The following is a 21341-nucleotide window of genomic DNA, read 5'->3' on the forward strand; positions in this document are numbered from 1 at the left end:
AAATAAATAACTATAATAAAAAACTATAGTTAGGATCTTTCCAATCAAGAACGCCTAGTGCCTGTGAGTTAAAGTTACTGTCAATGTTGCTAGTCAGCCAGATTCAGCACAGTTTAGCTTGGGAAGGGGCAAGGAGGATTGTTTATTCAGAGGAGGGCAGAAGTAGTTGTTTTGTTCTTAGCTGTTTGAACTTTATATACTCCCAAAGAGAAGAACTTTTGCTTTGGCCAGAGGGCTGGGGCAGAGGGTTGGGTGCAGGGGTGTGTGATGTTATTGACTTGAACTGGGACTGTATAGAACATTGTTGCAACCAAGGTACTGTAGTGGCACCAAATCTTGTATAAAGGGGGTCAAATAAGGTGTCTAAGACAAGGTTGTGGTTTGCTGATTATGATTATGCTATCTGTATATGTGTATCATTTTTGTATTTCAAGTTATAAGTATTGGCTCTATACTGTCTGTAGTTCAAACATGTGCTATTCTTCTGGGTGACACCCCAGACAAGTTGGTGTCAGGTCTGGCCTAGCGGGCTGGTGGCCCATTAAGGACCATCAGCTATACAACTGACCCATTGAGAGAAGGCAGATACACTTGTGACTCAAGGTATGCAGGGACCTACCTATGACAGAGCTGAGGTTTTTCCATGCCATGTAATGGACAGCTTGTCTTTGGGACAAAGCAGAGACCACATGGCAAGAGAATGCTGCAGCTCCTCCATCTTGTCTTCAATCCTGCTTCATACTTCTGGAGGGACTTTGCTACACTGAAGCTTTGAAACAAGGACTGAAGACCATTCCAGCTGTGGATGGACTCCAGAGACTTGATTTGAACCTGCAGTTTATTCTATCACTGCTACAAGCCTGAACCAAGAACTTTGCCATTACTGTATGTAATTGATTCATTTTAATCAGTTCTAGCTCTCATCTGTATCTTTTTCCTTTTATGAATAAACCTTTAGATTTTAGATTCTAAAGGATTGGCAACAGCATGATTTGTGGGTAAGATCTGATTTGTATATTGACCTTGGTCTGGGGCTTAGTCCTTTGGGATCGAGAGAACCTTTTTTCTTTTACTGGGGTATTGGTTTTCATAACCATTTGTCCCCATAACGAGTGTCACTGGTGGTGATACTGGGAAACTGGAGTGTCTAAGGGAATTGCTTGGGTGGCTTGTGGTTAGTCAGTGGGGTGAGACCAAAGTCTGCTCTGTTTGGCTGGTTTGGTTTGCCTTAGAGATAGAAAAAAACTCCAGCTTTGGGCTGTAACTGCCCTGCTTGAAGCAATTTGTCCTGAATTGGCACTCTCAGTTGGGTCCTGCCAGAATCAGCATCGTTACAGGGGGTGAGGGCTCTGGGTGGGGGTGCGGGCTCTGGGGTGCTGCTGGGGATGAGGGGCTCAGTGCTGGGGCAGAAGGTTGGGGTGTGGGGGAGGGGTTGAGGGCTCCAGCTGGGGGTGCGGGCTCCGGGGTGGGGCTGTGGATGAAGGGTTTGGAGTGCAGGAGGAGGCTCTGGGGCTGTGGGGGTGAGGCCAAGGGGTTTGGATTGTAGGAGGGGGCTCTGGGCTGGGGCAGGGATTTGGGGTGTGGAAGTGGGGGTGCTGGCTCTGGCTGGGGGTGCTCGGGGGGGCAGGTGATAAGGGGTTTGGGGTGCAGGCTGCCCCGGGGCTGTGACGAGGAGAAAGAACTCCCCCCAGCTCCTCCGGAGGGGTGCTTCTCCCACAGCCATGGCAACTCTGGGCCAGGCTGGGTTGGGGCTGGGGGAGAGGTGCGTCCCCCGGGCACGGCAGGTCCATGCCAGGGCTGAGTTAGGGCCGAGGAAGGGGCACGTCCCCCGGACTCAGCAGGTCCGTGCGAGGGCTGGGTTGGAGCGGGGGAGAAGTGCATCTCCCCGGGCGACGGCAGGTCTGTAGCTGGGCTGGGGCCGGGGGAGAGGAATCTCTCCCCACTGCAGCCATGAGTACGTGCATGGTGCTTAATAGACAGCTGTGCAGCTTAGCGGGAACTGAGATTACATGTGTTCAGCACTACACCAAATCAGAACCTTAGAGCCCCTGAAGTCAAAGGGAGTGTTTCTAGATCAAGGCCTCATTTGGACAGCAAACGTTTTGCACACAAACTCAGACGTGGGTGTTCAAACTAGCTCATTAGATCCCTAGCTACATGCTTCATAGGTGCAAACAAAGGGCCTGCTCTTACAAGCCATTCTCATTTGAACTATTACAATTGCCTTCAACAAGACTAGTACATGAGGAAGGCCTGTATGTGCGAGTAGAGGGTGGCAGGATCAGGCCCACAAATTGTACATCAACAACTGAGTTCCATGCATGAAAAAAATGTAGGTGCCAAATAAACATTTGGTTCACAGATTTCCAGGCCAGAGTGAGGACTTTTTGAACATATAGATCTTGGAATTTGGAAGAAGCTCCTGATCAGATTTAAAATCATTTTAAAAGCAGGGGCCTAAATCTGGGGCCTAAACTTCTAGACAATAAGCACAGTCCTGTTCCCACTGTAGTGACTGACAGAAGTCCAGCTGATTTCAATGAAAACAGGACAGAGCTTAGTTATAACGTAGAGTGAAATCTTGCTCCATACTACTCTTGCAAGTATTCCCGATGATGATCACTTGTGGGAGGGCCGTCATATTCAGAAATATTATTTTGTAGGGGTCTCTTACTGTCCCTTACTACGTATCAAATAAATACATGCATATCCAAATTAGAACCATCTTAATATATGGCTCTCTAGCATGAACGAGAAATATCAGAGTATATAATATACATCATTCAAAAATCAGTATATGAGCTGTGAATAATAACCGCACCAGTGTATCTAAAATACAGTGGCATATCCCTGTACATAGAAGAGGAAATAACTGCTAAATCTCAGGAAACATGGTATACAGCTATTGAATGACCCACCCCCACGTTAGTCTCTGGCAACCAGAAAGTCTGTGATTAATCTCAAACAAAGCTTATCTTCAAATCAAGCCAATGAGTTCAACCAAACATTTACTCCTGGAAATACTTCAGCTTCCCCACTCCTCTCCAGTATCCCCGGGAGAAATATTGAACTCCGTAAACAAAAGAAACAAAACCCTCTCAATATTTATTGTTTGTCTTCATTCTCAGCAGGTAACTAGTTGTTCAGATCTTAATGTTATTACATTGCATCAACATTAGGAATGGAGCAGTGGGTACCTTAGTTTGAAAGCTCATCATTTGAATTCACAGAAGAAGCACGAAATTACAACAATTCTGGGAAAAATCAATCCCAAATGCTCTATAGTGCTTTTCTACACACATCTCCATTATGCAGTATTAGTAATTTCTTTGCAGAATCCTCATATGGAAGCGGGAATAGCTCCTATCTCATTCTCATATTTTTATATTATACATGCGGCTGGTAGCACCACCTATTATTAATGTCACCCGAAACTTTCCATTATAAGACCACATTTTCAGTTGCTTATAACTTCACCAAACTTTAACCATTTGGGCTGAAATTCTACATGCTGGGTGTCTGCTTTGGACTGAATTCCTCTAGAAGATTTCATTTGTCTGAGAATGAGGCTACAGAAAAATACATTGGTTAGTCTATGACCATGTTACAAAATCCTGGCAACCTGTTCTTTGTACTGTTCTAGCTCCTGCCAGGCTGTGGAGTAGGGACATGAAATTTGTCAGGGAGGTGGCCTCTCTATCAGGAATGTGCCTTTTGCTGTCCCTGTGCTGGTCAGGCTTAGAGCAGGGAGCCCGACTCTTCTTTGATCTTAATGGCACTCCTCCCCGACCCTTTTGGGCTGAGGTAGTGGCAGAGGACGTGACCTGTTAAAAATGCAGAGGGAACAAAAGCCAGACCTGCAGGAGTGGTGTGTGGAGTAGACTGGGACAAGAGAGACTAGTGAAGACTGGGACTAGCTGGCCAAAGAGATGGGGAGCCAGGAAAAGAAACAAGGTGGGGAAGGCAAAAGCAGTAGATGGGGGGAAACTGATACTGGATGCGGAGCCAGGGGTCACAGGGAAAAGAGAGACTTGCTAAGAAAGGAGCCGGGAACTGGCAACCTATGGGTTGGGTGAGAACTGGCAGTGACTGGGCAAAGAGACTGGAGCAAGGAGACAGTGTGGGAGGACGGGACACTGACCTTTTACAAGGAGCCCAGGGAGGGAGATTAGGAGTGGGAACATGGGCAGGGGAGAGGGGATTACAGCAGGCCACGTTAAAGAAGAGATCGCCAGAGATGGGGAACTGGGACTTGCTGAGTAAGGAGACTGGACCAGAAGAGACGCCTGAGGAGTGGAAACTGGGACTGAAGTGAGGAGAATGGGACTGAGATGAAGACTCATGAGTGGGGAAGAGACAAGGTTGGGACAGGAACAGGAACAGGTTGGAAGGGACAGGGCAGAAAGGGTCATGTTTGGGGAGACGTGGCAAAACAGTCTGTGCCCACTAGAGCACGCTCCCCTCCAGATTGTGGAGTGAACCCATGATTCCTGAGTCTCTCCATTCCCCTGTTCTCAGCAAATAACTTTGAAATCCACTGGCAAAATATCCCATCCCCTCTATTGCTGCTACACAAATTGGATGACAGCCTATTGCTGCTGAGACCAGGTGGGTGAGGTAATATTTTTTATTGGACCAACTTCAGTTGGTGAAAGACGCAAGCTTTCAAGCTACACAGAGCTCTTCTTCAGATCTAGGAAACTTATTAGAGTGTCACAGTTAAATACAAAATGGAACAGATAGTTTAGCATAAGTAGTTAACCTAGAGGTGGGCAAACTACGGCCCGCGGGAAGTCCTGTCTGGCCCCTGAGCTCCCGGACGGGGAGACTAGCCCCCCGCAGCCTCAGCGTGCCGCCAGCACTCAGGCCCACCACTTCTGCTGGGCAGCGTGGCTGGCACCAGCTGGGCTGCAAGCTCCTGCTGCTCTGAGCAGCATGGTAAAGGGGCGGGGAGTGGGGGGGAGGGGGTTGGATAATGGGAAGGGGTCCTGGGGGGCAATCAGGGGACAGGGAGAAGGGGGACTGGATGGGGCGGAGGTTCGGGGGGGGGTCGGGGATGGGGAACAGGGTGGGTTGGATAAGTGTGGGAGTCCTGGGGGGCTTGTCAGGGGGTAGGGGTGTGGATAGGGAGTGGGCAGTCAGGGGACGCGAGGGGTTAGATAGGGGGTGGGATCCCGAGGGTGGTTGGGGTGGGGGTCCTGGGAGGGGGCGGTCAGGGGACAAGGAGCGGGGAGGGGGGGGTTGGATGGGTCGGGGGTTTTTGAGGGGGGCAGGAAGTGGGAGGGGGCAGGGACAGGCTGTTTGTGGAGGCACAGCCTTCCCTACCCAGCCCTCCATACAGTTTCGCAACCCCGATGTGGCCCTCAGGCCAAAAAATTTGCCCACCCCTGAGTTAACACATATTTCAAGGGGCCATTCAAAGTAAAAAGAAAAGGAGTACTTGTGGCACCTTAGAGACTAACAAATTTATTAGAGCATAAGCTTTCGTGAGCTGTAGTGAGCTGCTCTAATAAATTTGTTAGTCTCTAAGGTGCCACAAGTACTCCTTTTCTTTTTGCGAATACAGACTAACACGGCTGCTACTCTGAAACCTGTCATTATTCAAAGTAAAGTGGCCCGTTAACACCCCTCCAGTCATAGGGAGGAAAGGAAGGGGCGGGAAGCAGCGGGGTGTGGAGGAGGGTTGTTAGTGGATTAGAGCTTGTTTTAATAAACCATAAATCTAGTGTCTTTATATAGTCCATGATTTTTAGTGTTTAGCAAAGTTATGAATTTAAGCTCCCAGGCTCATCTTTTGAAAGTGTTGTGCAGGTTTCCTTCGAGGATGAGGACTGATAGGTTAGATATAGAGTGATTGCTTTGTGAAAAGTGGTCACCCTCAGGTGATATGGTGTTTTTGTCTTTTATCATTTTCCTCTGTGAGGTTATTTGAGAGCACAGTGATTGTCTGCTTTCGCCCACACAGTCGTTATTGGGGCATTTAATGTACTGGATGAGGTACACCACATGTTGTGATAGGCATGTGTAGAACTCATGGATCTGGAAAGGTGTGTTGTGGGGGTGCTGATCATTGTAGCAGTGAAGATGTTTCTGCAGGTTTTGTATCTGTTGTTCTGGCAGGATCTGGTGGTGCTTTGAGTTGGTGTGTCCTGGTTTGTGGGGAGCTTGCTTTTGATGATGTGCTTGAAGAAGTTGGGAGGTTATTTGAAGGCTAGAGGAGGGGGTTCAGGAAATATTTCTTTCAAGATGGGATCCTTATCAAGTATGGCTTGTAGTCGTTTGATGATACAGCATATAGGCTCCAGTGTGCGGTTGTAGGCGACAACTAGGAGAGTGTGATACGACAGGGTTTTATTTCTCTGTTGAAGCAAGTTCTCTCTGGGTATTTGGGTGGCCTGTTACATGATGTGATCCACTTCTCTGGTGGAGTGTCCCTGTTTGATAAAGGCAGTTTTAAGCGTGTTTAAGGTGTATAGCCTGAACTTTCTCCTCAGATTTTCTCCTCAGAGCATATCCTGTGGTATCTGAGTGCCTGGCTACAGATAACAGATTTCTTGGTGTGTTTGGACTGGTTAATGGATCTATGAAGGCTGGTGTGGTGATCCATGGGTTTCTTGTATTTTGTTGTCTGTTGAGTTCCATTGTTGAAGTTGATCATGGTCCAGGAAGTCAATGCTGATGTGGGAGTGTTCCAGAGAGAATTTAGTGAATGGATAGTTGTTGAAGTTATGGTGGAAATCTATGAAAGAATTTAAGTCGTCTGTTCATAGGATGAAAATATCAGATGAACCGCAAGTATATAATTGTTTTTGTTGCATTTGTCCAGAAATGCTTCTTCAAGGTGGCCCATGAGGAGGATGGCATATTGGGGACACATCCTAGTATCCATAGATGTTCCCTGTCATGTTTGGACAAGATGTTTGTTGTTGAATGTAAAATTGTGATGGGTGAGGATAAAATGGATGAGTCTGGCAATGTGTTTGGGGTGAATATCTGAGTGTTGTCCATTGTCTTGTAAATATTTGATGCACGCAGCTATGCCATCATTTTGAGGGATGCTGGTGTATAGGGAAATGACATCTATGGTGGCAAGGATGGTGTTCTGAGGGAGATTGTTCATGTTGCAGAGTTTGTGGAGGAAGTTGGTTGTGTCCTGGAGGAAGCTGGGCCTTTGTGTGGTGAATGGTTGGAGGATGGTTTCTATGAGTCCAATAAAAGATATTACCTCACCCACCTTATCTCTCCTGGGACTGACACAGCTACAACAACGCTGCATAGCCTATTACTGCTGTCACTTATTCCATTAGCTTATGTGTGGTGGCTCTAAAGTTTTCCACCCTGCTGAGGACCCATGTGGGTATCAATAGGATGCCACATGATGGAATTTCTGTTTTTTCATTTTGCTTTTGTAAAAAGCACAGAATTTTCACAGAAATAAATATGTTAAAAGCACTATATGGTTGCACATTCACTCAAAAGTTAGGAAACTCCAAAATTAAGGTTGCCTGTTAAACCTTAGCATGGCCACCTTGTAACTATGCATTATGATATATTCTTTAACTACATGATCACACTGTTTCCCCTTCCCCACACAGGATCCCTCCCTACCTTGTTCAGCACATAGAATGGATTGTGCTCCAGGGATGAAACAGTGTTGTGCAATAGGACTCATGCTTCATTTGTTGCAGAAGTTGGATAGTATGTTATGAATGAGGCAGAGAACTGCTAGGTCAGTCTCATGCTTAGGGCAGTTCAGTAGTGCTTTGGAGACATGGACTTTATCCCTGCCCTGCCACAGAGTTTCTATGTGATGCTGGGCAAGTCACTTAAACCAAACTTTTCATAAGTGGTCACTAATTGTGTATGCCTCATTTTCTGGGTGCCCAACTTGAGACCCTGGCATCTCATTTGTAGAAATGTTTGTTAGGAGACTGGGTTGTGGGCAGCCTTCCCCAGTGGGCAGAGCAACAGTCACAACCAGAGTCAGAGTCCAAATGCCAGAGCCAAGGCAGAGTCCAAGCCAGGAATCAGAGCCAAGAGTCAGAACCAAAGTCAAGGCTTGAATACCAAAGCCAAGGGTCAAGACAGAGCCAAAGCCAGGAACTGGAGCCAAAGATCAGAACGGGATTGGTGAAGACAGGAACAGGGCTGGTTCCAGAGCAGGAGCAAGGCTGAGACAAGACTGGAACACAGCCAAGTACAGGGAAGAGTCAAGGCTGGGTGCAGGACAGAAGTAAGTCAAGCAAAGGGAAGCAGAATTCACAAGCATGTGCACTGAACAGCTAGGGAGTTGCTGCTGGGCTTAAGAAAAGGCCTGCTAACTTCTTCAGAGACTCAGGCGAGGCAGTCCGTCAGCTGGCCTAGCTGATGTGGCCCAGCTGTGCTCATTAGCCAGTCAGGAGACTCACAGCTGCAAGGCCTTATTCCTGAGAGTGCTGAGCACTCACAGCTGCAACTGAAGTCAATGGGAGCCATGCTATAAACATAGAAAATGTGTAAGGGCTTGGCTACACTTATATTTTATAGTGCTTAACTTGCTGGCTCAGGGGTGTGAAAAATCACCCCTGTGAGCACAGCAAGTCAGAGTGCTTTAAAGCACTAGTGTAGACAGGCTCCGAGCTCTGGGAGCCGCGCTCCCAGTGCTCGGAGCTAATCCCCTCGTGGAGGTGGATTACCAGGAGCGCTGGGAGAGCTCTCTCCCGGCGCTCGCGCGTGACCACACTTGCACTTCAAAGTGCTGCCGTGGGAGCGCTCCCGCGACAGCGCTTTGAAGTTTCCAGTGTAGCCATGCCCTCAGTACTCTGAAAAATCAGGCGCTTGGTGTCTCAAACTGAGCACCCATAATGAGTGAATACTTTTGACCTAAATCTCTCTCTAACTTGATTCCCCATCTGTAAACGGGGATAATAATAGCCCCATATCTCACAGGGTTGTTGTGTAAATAATGAATATTTGTCAAGCACCATGATACTACAGCAATGAGCACTATACAAAAAAGTCCATGAGAAAATAAGTAATACTTTTTTCAAAGCAGTATGTAGCGGGGTGCTCACCCCGCTCTGGCCTTGAAGGGGTTAAAGTAGCTCTGGCGAGGGCTGCAGCTGGAGAAAAGGAATTAAAACAGCCAAGCAAAGCTGACTGTGTAGCTGACCATAGTGGTGGCCAGCTCAATCAGGGCCCAGCTAGCCCTTATGAGAGGGCTATGGGCCAGAAGCAGTGGAGTCTCACTCTAGCCCTGGAGTGCGAAGGGCTAGCTACCTGAGAGTGAGGTACTTTAAGAGGAGCAGTGCTGGGGAAGGGCAAAGAGAGTTGGGGAGCTCCAGCCTGGTAAACCCCCAGGCTGCAGGCCTTGGTAAAGGCCCAGAAAGGTACTGGGGCTGCAGAAGGGCAGCCTGGGAATAGGTAGAGGCAGCTGGTCCTAACCCCTTGCTAATGATGAGTGGCCATTACACTGCAGTCTGCCCCAGTGAACAGGGGTTAGATGATGACTGGCAGTAGCCACTGAGGCAAGGTCGGGGGTTGGGGGTTCCCCAGGGAGGGGAGACCCTGAGTGTGGAGGTACTGCTGAGGCAGAACCCCAGGGTAAAGGGCACTAGGGTCCGGGAGGGACACAGATGCCAGCGGCAGGCAAGACACTGACCTGCAGAGGGCGCTCTCAGCTGAAGAGCTAATTCCCAAGACAACCAGTAGGAGGCGCTGCACTGGTGAGTTGTCACGTGTTATACAGACATGGATTTGACACTGATTTTGTGCTGTCTTGGAAGCATCACTTGTTGATGTTGTTTGAACAAAACAAATTTAGTGACTTTTTTTTAAACTAGAAAAACTTGCTTTTCTGCATTGTCAAAATTGCAAACATTGTACTACAAGCTCTGAAACCTTCTAAACCGTTTACTCCCAGGGTTTTAAAGCATTTAATGTGCTGCAATTCAATGTTATCAGAGCGCAGCTTACAACACTTCCTATGCCTTGTTTTAAAAAGCTAGAACTCTGGAGTGTATTCCTTGTTCAGTGTAGAAGGGAGGGTTCTTTTTCTATTAACACCATTCAGAGTTACTTACATCTAGAGCACAGATGGATCCAAGCTACAAAATGTAGATCTAGATTTCAACCACCAAGAAGTTTGGGGGTTCTCACATTTGCATTCATTATAGTCTGTCAGAAGTAAAAGGCCAGCCACCAAATTCAGATCCATACTCAGACATTGAACCCTCCCAAAGCTGGGGGATCTTTGGATCTCTCACAAAGAGGAAAAAGTTTACAGGCAGAAAGGTCTATCTATGGTTCTAATGTTCCCTCCAATTGTCTCTATTTTAATCAAAATGCCCTTTCCCAGAGTACAGCTGAAGTTATACACTGCTCCTCCAAACAAAGGCAGGTTTTAAATATAAGTAAAACAGAGTAGTACTGGCTTTTTCAAGGCAAGAGATAACTGAAGACTACAAGCTAAGAAACACAAGAAATATAATAGCAAATTAGGTAGAGGTGTAATCAAATGGCTGCCTAGCTCCACATAATGTATCTGAGCTATTGTGGCAACCAGTTGATGTTCCCTAGGAAACATGTGTACATCTTCCTATATGGAATCCAGGAAATGGGGCATGTTAAATTGATTTTAATTTTTAGAAACTTAGTGGACTAGTCCTAAATGCCAAACTTTCAGAAGCGTATGCTATGGGCCAGCACACAGCAGGGCTGAATACTTGTCTACCTCCTCCCCTCCCACTTGGGTGATTTGACCCTCTCCCCAGGGAGTGCTGGAAGAAGAGTATTTCCTTGCTGTATCCTACGCAGAGCCAGAACCAGTCTGGCTTTGTTTGACTTGCAGCAAGTACCTGGGATAAAAGGCAATAAAAAGATCTAGTAACTTCTATAGGATTTTTCCTCATCTTTTAAAAGACAGGAAATACAGAATTAATCTCAATCTAGTGTGTAGCAATCAGAACACATGCAACAACTCTTCACTTCACTCCACCTGAAGGAAATATTTAGTGCTACACCCTCGATTAGTATAAATGGGATCAGCTCTATTGGTTTCAGTGGAGCTCCAATGCATTTAATGGAGCTGTGTTCATTACCCCAGCTGAGGTTGTTAAAATCCAACTTCCAGTCAACCTGTTTTACAAATATTTAAATAACGAGAAGAGAAAATTTGCTACAGAATGAAGAGGTAAATTATGAATGAGAAGAAAAGTACATTGATAAATATCCCCCTGGCATGCCAAATTATAGCTAAAATACAGAAACACATAAGAGGGCTCCTCTTCATTGCAACTGCTATACTGAGCTAGTACCCTCAAGATACTCCACTCCAGGAAGTGAGGGTGATGACCACACTGCAAACAACACTGGATTGGATTAACAGAGTGATTGTATTAGTATCCAATGAGTTGTTGAAACTAAACCAGCTGGATTCCCATTGCATTGCCAGCTCCAATGTCAGCAACATTCCAGCTTCAACCCACCCAAGAAGGCCAGCTAGCAGGAGCATAAAGCACAAACTTAAGCTAAAGACCACAGTGCAGTGGTGGGCAACCTGCAGCCCATGGGCCACACATGGCCGTCAGGGTAATCTGCGGGCAGCCCACCAGACCATTTGTTTACATTTGCATGGCCACCCACAACTCCCAGTAGCCGCAGTTCACCGTTCCCGGCCAATGGGTGCTGTGGGAAGCGGGCCACTGGTTGGCCACCACTGCCATAATGTATGTAAGGAAGTTGGGTTAGGGCAAAACTCAAGTTATAGTTTGAGATATCAATGCAGTGAAAACAAGCCCATAAAAATGTTAGAATCCAGACAGGGGGAATAACCATCTCCCTGACAGTGTGGAATTGTTCTCTCAGATATTTCTAGTGCTTTGTCCAAACTGCTTTTTAAATAACTTGAGCTATGAGGCTTCTACTACTTCCTTGGATCTGAGATCTCACAGTGGAGAAGTCTTCCCTGATATTCAATTTTCCTCCTCTTAATTCAGGCCAAATAGTCCCTTAGCAGGTTACCAATAACACAGAGAAAACAGGCGAACACCAGTTTTACGGAAGTAGTACTGAATGTCTGAAACCTTAAAACCGCAATTTCAGAACAATGGATTTTAGATTAAATAAACACTTGGATTCAGGGCAAGACACAAATTTCAGGTAACATGCAGATTCAGACATATGGAGTTTGGAAAATCAGAGTTTACCTGAAATTAAATATATTAATAAAACATATTTGATATTTTACTAAAGAAGTTAAACAAAAGCAAGTACTCTTAAACAATTGGTCACAAAATTGATATTTTGAGAAATTCAGTTGGTTTGTTGGAATTTTTAGGTCTCTGACATTCCTTTGCCGTTTCCCCTGCAGTACTTTGGGCAGGGACTATCTTCTTTGTACAGCACCTCACACAGCAAGCGCCCAATCGATTCCTAGTGGCTATCATAATAAATAATATTAAATATATCTGGCACGGGGATGATCCAGCTGACTGACAATTGGATAATGAACAGCATTATGTAGGTAGGAGGACATTTTAATTTCAACTCAGGGTTTCTAAACCAGATTTTTTGAAAAGCAAAATGTTGAATCTCCACCTGCTTTCTCATCTCTTTTAGTATTCTGATGGGAGTGACCACATAGTAACAACTGGAAGAGCTCCCTGTGCAACTAGGTGATATAATCCTTTTTTCTCCAACCAAGATTGAAGGGAAGCCAGAAGGGAAGAATGGAGGAGAAGAAAAGTTATGATTGTGCCAAAGGAATTTCTCATGTAATAGAACAAAGCTCGACTCATCTCTCTGCTCTGTAATGTCAGAGAAGGTTTTCACCACAAAGAATGAATACAGAAAAGAGTATGCAATAGAGATCTGCACTGTCAATGAGAGAGAGACAGTGAGCATCAGAAAGGAGAATTAGGCTCTCAATTTAAGATCTGAGCCAGCTCCTATTGAAATCAATAGGAGACTTCCTATTGAGTTCAGTGGGAGTTGGATCAGACCCTTAATGAATGCTTTCCATTAATGACAGGTTTCAGAGTAGCAGCCATGTTAGTCTCACGAAAGTTTATGCTCAAATAAATTTGTTAGTCTCTAAGATGCCACAAATACTCCTTTTCTCTTTCCATTAATGTTGTTCATTTTTTTTTTCTTTTGTCCATCCAGTTCTAGTTTTGCCCTCTCTGATACTTCCAGCTTGTATCAGTTCAGGTAATGAGTTGGCCACACCAGGATCAAGAGATAATTCTCAATGTTGTCTCCCCATAAGAAGTTGCCATGATTATAATGGGAACATGGAGGGACAGAAATAATATTCAGAGAGCTACTGTCAAGGTGAGCCTATATTCTACTGGTGGTGGTAAGTGATTTCCATCTGACTCTCTTACTGTCCAAGAGATCAATATTTGGACAGGTGCTCAGTCTACACCCCTCATCTGCTCCTCTGGTATTGTTTGAGCACTGTGGTCAGACAAGGCAGACATTTCTTTTTACATTTGGCTAATGGGTACAATCTTCTCATTTCCATATTTAAATACACATGTGTGCTTATCTTTGATCCTCTATATCTCAGTAAAGACGACATCAGCCAGGGCTCATTCTTATGGTTGCTTTCACAATCTTTTATTTCAGAAGAACGAAAAAGGGGAGAGTGGTTCCCAGACAACTGAATTGTAGCAATTTTATACATATGGGGCCAGATACTGATCCCCTCGTACAATCCAGCTAGTACTTTACTCTGTGAGTAGCCCCACTGATTTGAATGAGACACTGACAGATATGGCAGTTTCTTCCATAACCTTGGGAGACCTTATTAGATTTAAATCTCTTTAGCAATACATTGTGTTAAATGCAAAGTTTATGTATTATGCTATAGGTTATATAGCCATAAGCCAGGATTGTATGTAACCTCTTTAGGGGGAGATGTGATGTGAGGCCTGGGAGACTTTGGTCACAATAAGTGTGAAGTGTATTCCCTGGGGAATACCTAGGGAGAGGTTAATGCAAATTTCCCACCCCCGGTTATGTAAAAACCCAGCCTTTTGAAGCCCCAACCTAAGGAGTGGGTCATTGTATGCTGATTGCCTGTCTATGGAGATTGGAGATCAAAGGCACAAGCTGTATAAAGTTGTGATTTTGAAGGACTAACATCTACCAGAGCCAAAGGTTGAAGTTGGGGTAACCTCTAATAAGCTTTTTAGCATGCATGCAGGTTCTTTTATATTTTAAGTGTTTTGTCTGTAATACTTTCACCTTAAGAATAAATGTGCTTGCTTAGAAAGAGTGTATGTGGTAACTTCTAACTGCAAGCAATACACTGGTCATAGGCTCTAGAGGGAAAGCAAAGTGCAGACACTGGCCTTTTAGGCAGTCTGGCTTGCTGGAGATGTCACAGTGTAAATCGGGGAGCTGTGCAGCTTATTACCCTAGTCAGCAGGGAGTGAGATGGGTTTCTGCCCAAGACAGGTGACAGCTGAGAAGCCAGGAACCTAGAGTGGGTGACTTAGATAGACCACCAGGAGGGGAATGCAGGTGCAGTGACCCTCAAACTGTGACAGAGACTATTCACAGAACAGGTTTCAGAGTAGCAGCCGTGTTAGTCTGTATTCGCAAAAAGAAAAGGAGTACTTGTGGCACCTTAGAGACTAACAAATTTATTAGAGCATAAGCTTTCGTGAGCTACAGCTCACTTCATCGGATGCATGGGTGGAAAAAACAGAGGAGAGATTTATATACACACACACAGAGAACATGAAAGAATGGGTTTATCATACACACTGTAAGGAGAGTGATCACTTAAGATAAGCCATCACCAACAGCAGGGGGGGGAAGGAGGAAAACCTTTCATGGTGACAAGCAGGTAGGCTAATTCCAGCAGTTAATAAGAATATCAGAGGAACAGTGGGGGGTGGGGTGGGAGGGAGAAATACCATGGGGAAATAGTTTTACTTTGTGTAATGACTCATCCATTCCCAGTCTCTATTCAAGCCTAAGTTAATTGTATCCAGTTTGCAAATTAATTCCAATTCAGCAGTCTCTCGTTGGAGTCTGTTTTTGAAGCTTTTTTGTTGAAGTATAGCCACTCTTAGGTCTGTGATCGAGTGACCAGAGAGATTGAAGTGTTCTCCAACTGGTTTTTGAATGTTATAATTCTTGACGTCTGATTTGTGTCCATTCATTCTTTTACGTAGAGACTGTCCAGTTTGGCCAATGTACATGGCAGAGGGGCATTGCTGGCACATGATGGCATATATCACATTGGTAGATGCGCAGGTGAACGAGCCTCTGATAGTGTGGCTGATGTGATTAGGCCCTATGATGGTATCCCCTGAATAGATATGTGGACAGAGTTGGCAACGGGCTTTGTTGCAAGGATAGGTTCCTGGGTTAGTGGTTCTGTTGTGTGGTGTGTGGTTGCTGGTGAGTATTTGCTTCAGATTGGGGGGCTGTCTGTAAGCAAGGACTGGTCTGTCTCCCAAGATCTGAGAGAGCGATGGCTCGTCCTTCAGGATAGGTTGTAGATCCTTGATGATGCGTTGGAGGGGTTTTAGTTGGGGGCTGAAGGTGATGGCTAGTGGCGTTCTGTTGTTTTCTTTGTTGGGCCTGTCCTGTAGTAGGTGACTTCTGGGTACTCTTCTGGCTCTGTCAATCTGTTTCTTCACTTCAGCAGGTGGGTACTGTAGTTGTAGGAATGCATGATAGAGATCTTGTAGGTGTTTGTCTCTGTCTGAGAGGTTGGAGCAAATGCGGTTATATCGTAGCGCTTGGCTGTAGACAATGGATCGAGTGGTATGATCTGGATGAAAGCTTTCATCCAAACACCTACAAGATCTCTATCATGCATTCCTACAACTACAGTACCCACCTGCTGAAGTGAAGAAACAGATTGACAGAGCCAGAAGAGTACCCAGAAGTCACCTACTACAGGACAGGCCCAACAAAGAAAACAACAGAACGCCACTAGCCATCACCTTCAGCCCCCAACTAAAACCCCTCCAACGCATCATCAAGGATCTACAACCTATCCTGAAGGACGAGCCATCGCTCTCTCAGATCTTGGGAGACAGACCAGTCCTTGCTTACAGACAGCCCCCCAATCTGAAGCAAATACTCACCAGCAACCACACACCACACAACAGAACCACTAACCCAGGAACCTATCCTTGCAACAAAGCCCGTTGCCAACTCTGTCCACATATCTATTCAGGGGATACCATCATAGGGCCTAATCACATCAGCCACACTATCAGAGGCTCGTTCACCTGCGCATCTACCAATGTGATATATGCCATCATGTGCCAGCAATGCCCCTCTGCCATGTACATTGGCCAAACTGGACAGTCTCTACGTAAAAGAATGAATGGACACAAATCAGACGTCAAGAATTATAACATTCAAAAACCAGTTGGAGAACACTTCAATCTCTCTGGTCACTCGATCACAGACCTAAGAGTGGCTATACTTCAACAAAAAGCTTCAAAAACAGACTCCAACGAGAGACTGCTGAATTGGAATTAATTTGCAAACTGGATACAATTAACTTAGGCTTGAATAGAGACTGGGAATGGATGAGTCATTACACAAAGTAAAACTATTTCCCCATGGTATTTCTCCCTCCCACCCCACCCCCCACTGTTCCTCTGATATTCTTGTTAACTGCTGGAATTAGCCTACCTGCTTGTCACCATGAAAGGTTTTCCTCCTTCCCCCCCCTGCTGTTGGTGATGGCTATCTTAAGTGATCACTCTCCTTACAGTGTGTATGATAAACCCATTGTTTCATGTTCTCTGTGTGTGTGTATATAAATCTCTCCTCTGTTTTTTCCACCAAATGCATCCGATGAAGTGAGCTGTAGCTCACGAAAGCTTATGCTCTAATAAATTTGTTAGTCTCTAAGGTGCCACAAGTACTCCTTTTCTATTCACAGAACAATATTGCACAATTTCAGCAAGAGCATCAATATCTGGCCCATAGTATTTTAAGCATCACTTCACCCATCTTCAGGGTCTTCCTCAGACATAGCCAAATGAGTAAATACTTCTAATCTGTTCCCACCTTCTTGGTTAAAGAAACAAATAAACAAAAACACTGACAATTTTGACAAGATAGTTAATTAATGGCAGTACTTACAGTTGCATGACCAGGTACAAGTGGTTTGGACTCTCATATATGTCTTCCAGTGCAACTATATTTTCATGTTTTATTCTGAAAAGCAACAATAACAAAAGATAAGTGCAAGGTTAAATAGTGAACTTTAAGCAGCTGCCCAACAGAAAACATTTAACTAAAAATAGCTACTTGGCACTTGCGATTTACAGTCAGAACTGAACCAAGTTTCGTATAAGCTTTCAGGAGTGCCTGGCAGCCCAGGATACTGTTATTATTTAGCTAGCAGGTATATTTCATGATGAAATATTTAAAGCATTAGAAGTTTTTTCTTCTCCTGTCAGATGAATAAAATGAACAGCCAAGGTGGTATTTGGATGTTGAGTTCTCAGGGCAGTAGCACATCAGAGTGCAGGGATTTGCAAATTGTAGATTTACTGATTTCAGAGTAGCAGCCGTGTTAGTCTGTATCCGCAAAAAGAAAAGGAGGACTTGTGGCACCTTAGACGAACAAATTTATTTGAGCATAAGCTTTCATGAGCTACAGCTCACTTCATCGGATGCATGCAGTGGAAAATACAGTGGGGAGATTTATATTCACATAGAACATGAAACAAGGGGTGTTACCATACACACTGCATGGAGAATGATCAGGTAAGATGAGCTATTAGCAGCAGGAGAGCGGGGGGGCGGGAAACCTTTTGTAGTGATAATCAAGGTGGGCCATTTCCAGCAGTTGACAGCGGGGGCGGGGGGGGGGAGGGAAATAGTTTTACTTTGTGTAATGTAACTCCCAGTCTTTATTCAAGCCCTCACAGTTCCTCAGACATTCTTGTCAATTGCTGCTATTTTCTACTGAATGCATCCAATGAAGTGAGCTGTAGCTCACGAAAGCTTATGCTCAAATAAATTTGTTAGTCTCTAAGGTGCCACAAGGTGCCTTAGTCTCTAAGGTGCCTCCTTTTCTTTTTCTAGATTTACTGAAGCCAATATACAGTTAGTAGCGAAGAGTGCAGGGGTGTGTGTGTGTGTGTGTGTGTGTGTGTGTACAGATGCCAACAACAGCAGTGCTGACATAAGAGAGGCCGCAGCTGTACAAAATCCCATACTCCAAGTGGCTCCATTCCAACAAAACACCCCAGATGTAGCCTCTTCTCAGCACTTCCTCACAACATTGTCAATCATAACAATATATTTCAACAGCGCCTTTCACCCAAAGATCACAAGCACCGTAATTAATTATTCAAAGCATGACCCTCTAGTATTGTCATGACCCTCATATAGAAACAGTCTTATAATTTAAAAAGCCAGCTGAGTAGTTAGTATCAGGGCAGAGGTCACTGCTTTGTTAAAAGTATTAACTTTTAGAGGAGAATGCTTTGCTCAAAATAAAGCTTATGCTTTACGAAAGCTTATGCTCAAATAAATTCCCTAGTCTCTAAGGTGCCACAAGTACTCCTTTTCTTTTTGTGAATACAGACTAACACGGCTGCTACTCTGAAACTCATCAGACAACAATCTCATTACCAGCTCGGAGAAAATCTTCTCTGGGATTATTTCTTAAGCAATCCCAAACAATTTCTAAAGCATACATTTAATTTGCATTAACCCTAAATTTAAGACACTAAAAAGACTAACTATTTAACTGAAAGGGCTATAACGTTAATTATACAAAATGGAGATGATTGCCTTAAGTGAGAGCGAGATCTCCAAAAAACTGTGAGCAGAATGTGCTGACTAAAGAACCTACACACACACACTGGCAGAAACAATAGCAGAGGACACTCATCAGTGAATGCTAAACCCAGTAAACTTTTTTGGGGCTTAATCCACCCCAAACTTATGAGAGGTGCAATTAGGTACACACAGTCCAATACTGAGCAGCGCTAAAGCATAAGACACTCCCACTGAAGTTGATGAAAGTGCAGAGTAGTTGGCATCCTGCAAGCTCTGACTCATCATAATGTGCACATATTGGGTTGGTCCAGCTTCCAGTGACATCACTGGAAAGTCGCCATAGATGTCAGTGTGAGAGATCAGACCTACATTCAGGAATGAAAAGCCACATTCATATAAAAGACAAAAAGTAATGATCTGCCTTAAAACCTCCATATTCAGGAAGTTCAGTATCAGTGGCGTATTAACCCAAATCTAACATGCTGTAGGGTATCATACAGCAATATAGGTGTGACTATAGGTATTCTGCTCTCCGGAAGTATCTGAAAAATCCTTTGTTTCTCCAGTAAATTGTCCAGAGAAATGGCATTATAGTTCAAGCATTATAATATTGATAAGAGAGCACTGAAGAAGAAAAGCTTTTTAACCTTAATTCTGGTGTGCGGGAATGGATGTCTACTATCTTGGCTTTTCTATGGAAATTTTCCAAAATTATGTAGATCAGTTGCCTTAAAAAAAATTCTCCAGTCACCTGTCCTGTCTCATCCCAAAACTCAAAAGATAACAGAAAGCAGGACTCTCTGGCACCTGATTTTCCTGACGAAAGAGGCAGTAACTGAGCAGATCAACCAGCTGTGTTTTTTCCAACCCTCGCTGACTTTGTCATTTACATTCTAAGCTGGATTTGTTTGTATTTAAATAAATACACAACTTCAGCCCTCAATATGGATCAAGAGTTTGTAAAATTCCATTAGGAAGAACACAGCCAGTTTTGCCATAGTGGCTCCATCAGATCAGCAGAATCGGCAGCTGCCCGGCCAGCAGAACATGTAGGAACCGTTTATCTGGTGTGGCTCTGATGTGAAAAGCAGACTCTTTTTTTTTCAGTTTGCCTCAGGCAAAGACCATAAGGGACTGATTTTTGGAAGTACAGAGAACCACAATGCTACTTGAAGTCAATGGCTCAACACCTCTGAAAATCAAGCCCTAAGGCTAGTGCTACTTTTTTTGAGCTAAGCGAGTGGAAAGCATCTCCCAAACAGTCAACTTTTATTTTTATCCTGGCAGGGGTGGAGGAGGGCTGGAAGGTTTACATTTTTAAGTTAATGTCTTCAAAGAAAAGAGAAGTTCACAATAAAAATGCTCATAAGACCTGCTATGCTAGCAAAAGGGCTAGGGAAGGCATGTGTGCTTATTACCAACTTTCTGGCTCTCTCAGTGAAGGCCATAGATGATCAAGCTCTTTACCTTCCAGCAGAAATCACTATAATCAATGGGAACCACCGATTGTTTTAGTCTCTAAGGTGCCACAAGTACCCCTTCATCTGCAGTGACATTCAATTTGAGCAGAACTATAATTTAAAAAACAGGAAAGAGAAATTGCTTCTATTTCTGATACAGAATGATGAAACTTTCTTCACTGGCGCACCCACCTGATTGTGGTAATGGACATGTGTAAGCAGGGCAAGTGACAAGCCTGGTCTACCGTGTGTGTGTGTGTGTGTGTGTGTCTGTCTGTCTCAGCACAATTCCCTGGCTCAGAACATCCAGAAAATGGCTGGATACAGCAAGTATGTCCTTGCATTCCATTCACTTGAATAGATGTTCTGTTAGATCAATTGCTGAGGATTGTTCAGTGGGAATTAGGGAGGTACTTGACAGCAAGAGAGAGCTTGGAATGGTTTAATTAGTTCTGCATTTATCCTGGGCTATTAGTGCAGCATGAATCTCAAAAGGTTCAGAGGATTCATTCTGATAAGCCCCAAAATGTCTGGATGCATATCTATGTGTGATCTATCTTATCTTAGGTACTTACCTGGTCCCCATAACTGCAGTATCTGAGCACCACACAGTCTGATGTATGTATCCTCACAACACCTCTGGGAGGTAGGGCATTGCTATCATTCCCATTTGACAGATGAGGAACTGTTGCACAAAAAGACTGGCTTGTCCCAGGTTACACAGGAAGTGTATGGCACAGCAGGGTCATAAACCCATGTTAACCCCTGGCCATCCTTCCTCTCTTGAACTTTCCTGTTCCCTCTCCTCTCTTGCATAGTTGTCTCCTTCTAACCCATCTTTTTCTCCTAGAGTATTCCACCCCACCCTGGACTTCATGGGAGAGTCCTGATTGCCACACATCCGTTCCACTTCCTGTTAACTGGAAGAGATTAAAAAATGGACCCTGTATTTATTCTGAGCTAGACAACATATTGATGTTTCAGCTCTACTTGATGACACAACATTATGACAGGACCATGGCAGTGACAGCACAGTGTGTAGATACCATAGTTCTGACAGTTTAGATTAGAAAGATAATGCTCTCCTCCCCCCCCCCCGCCAATATACCTTGGTATAAAAAA

The 21341-nt window shown here is 44.6% G+C and overlaps 1 protein-coding gene across 2 annotated transcripts in view; it reads right to left on the reverse strand.

Annotated features, from left to right (window-relative positions):
* CAMK1D (calcium/calmodulin dependent protein kinase ID) overlaps nt 1-21341 on the reverse strand; it is a 384449-nt gene that overhangs the window by 137700 nt on the left and 225408 nt on the right. For both annotated transcript variants that reach the window (XM_043498442.1, XM_038404661.2), the window contains exon 3: nt 17107-17181. In XM_043498442.1, the coding sequence (XP_043354377.1) occupies nt 17107-17181 (75 nt within the window). The remainder of the gene's footprint in view (nt 1-17106; nt 17182-21341) is intronic.

Source organism: Dermochelys coriacea, chromosome 1, assembly GCF_009764565.3.
Source record: "Dermochelys coriacea isolate rDerCor1 chromosome 1, rDerCor1.pri.v4, whole genome shotgun sequence".
Taxonomy (NCBI): domain Eukaryota; kingdom Metazoa; phylum Chordata; order Testudines; family Dermochelyidae; genus Dermochelys; species Dermochelys coriacea.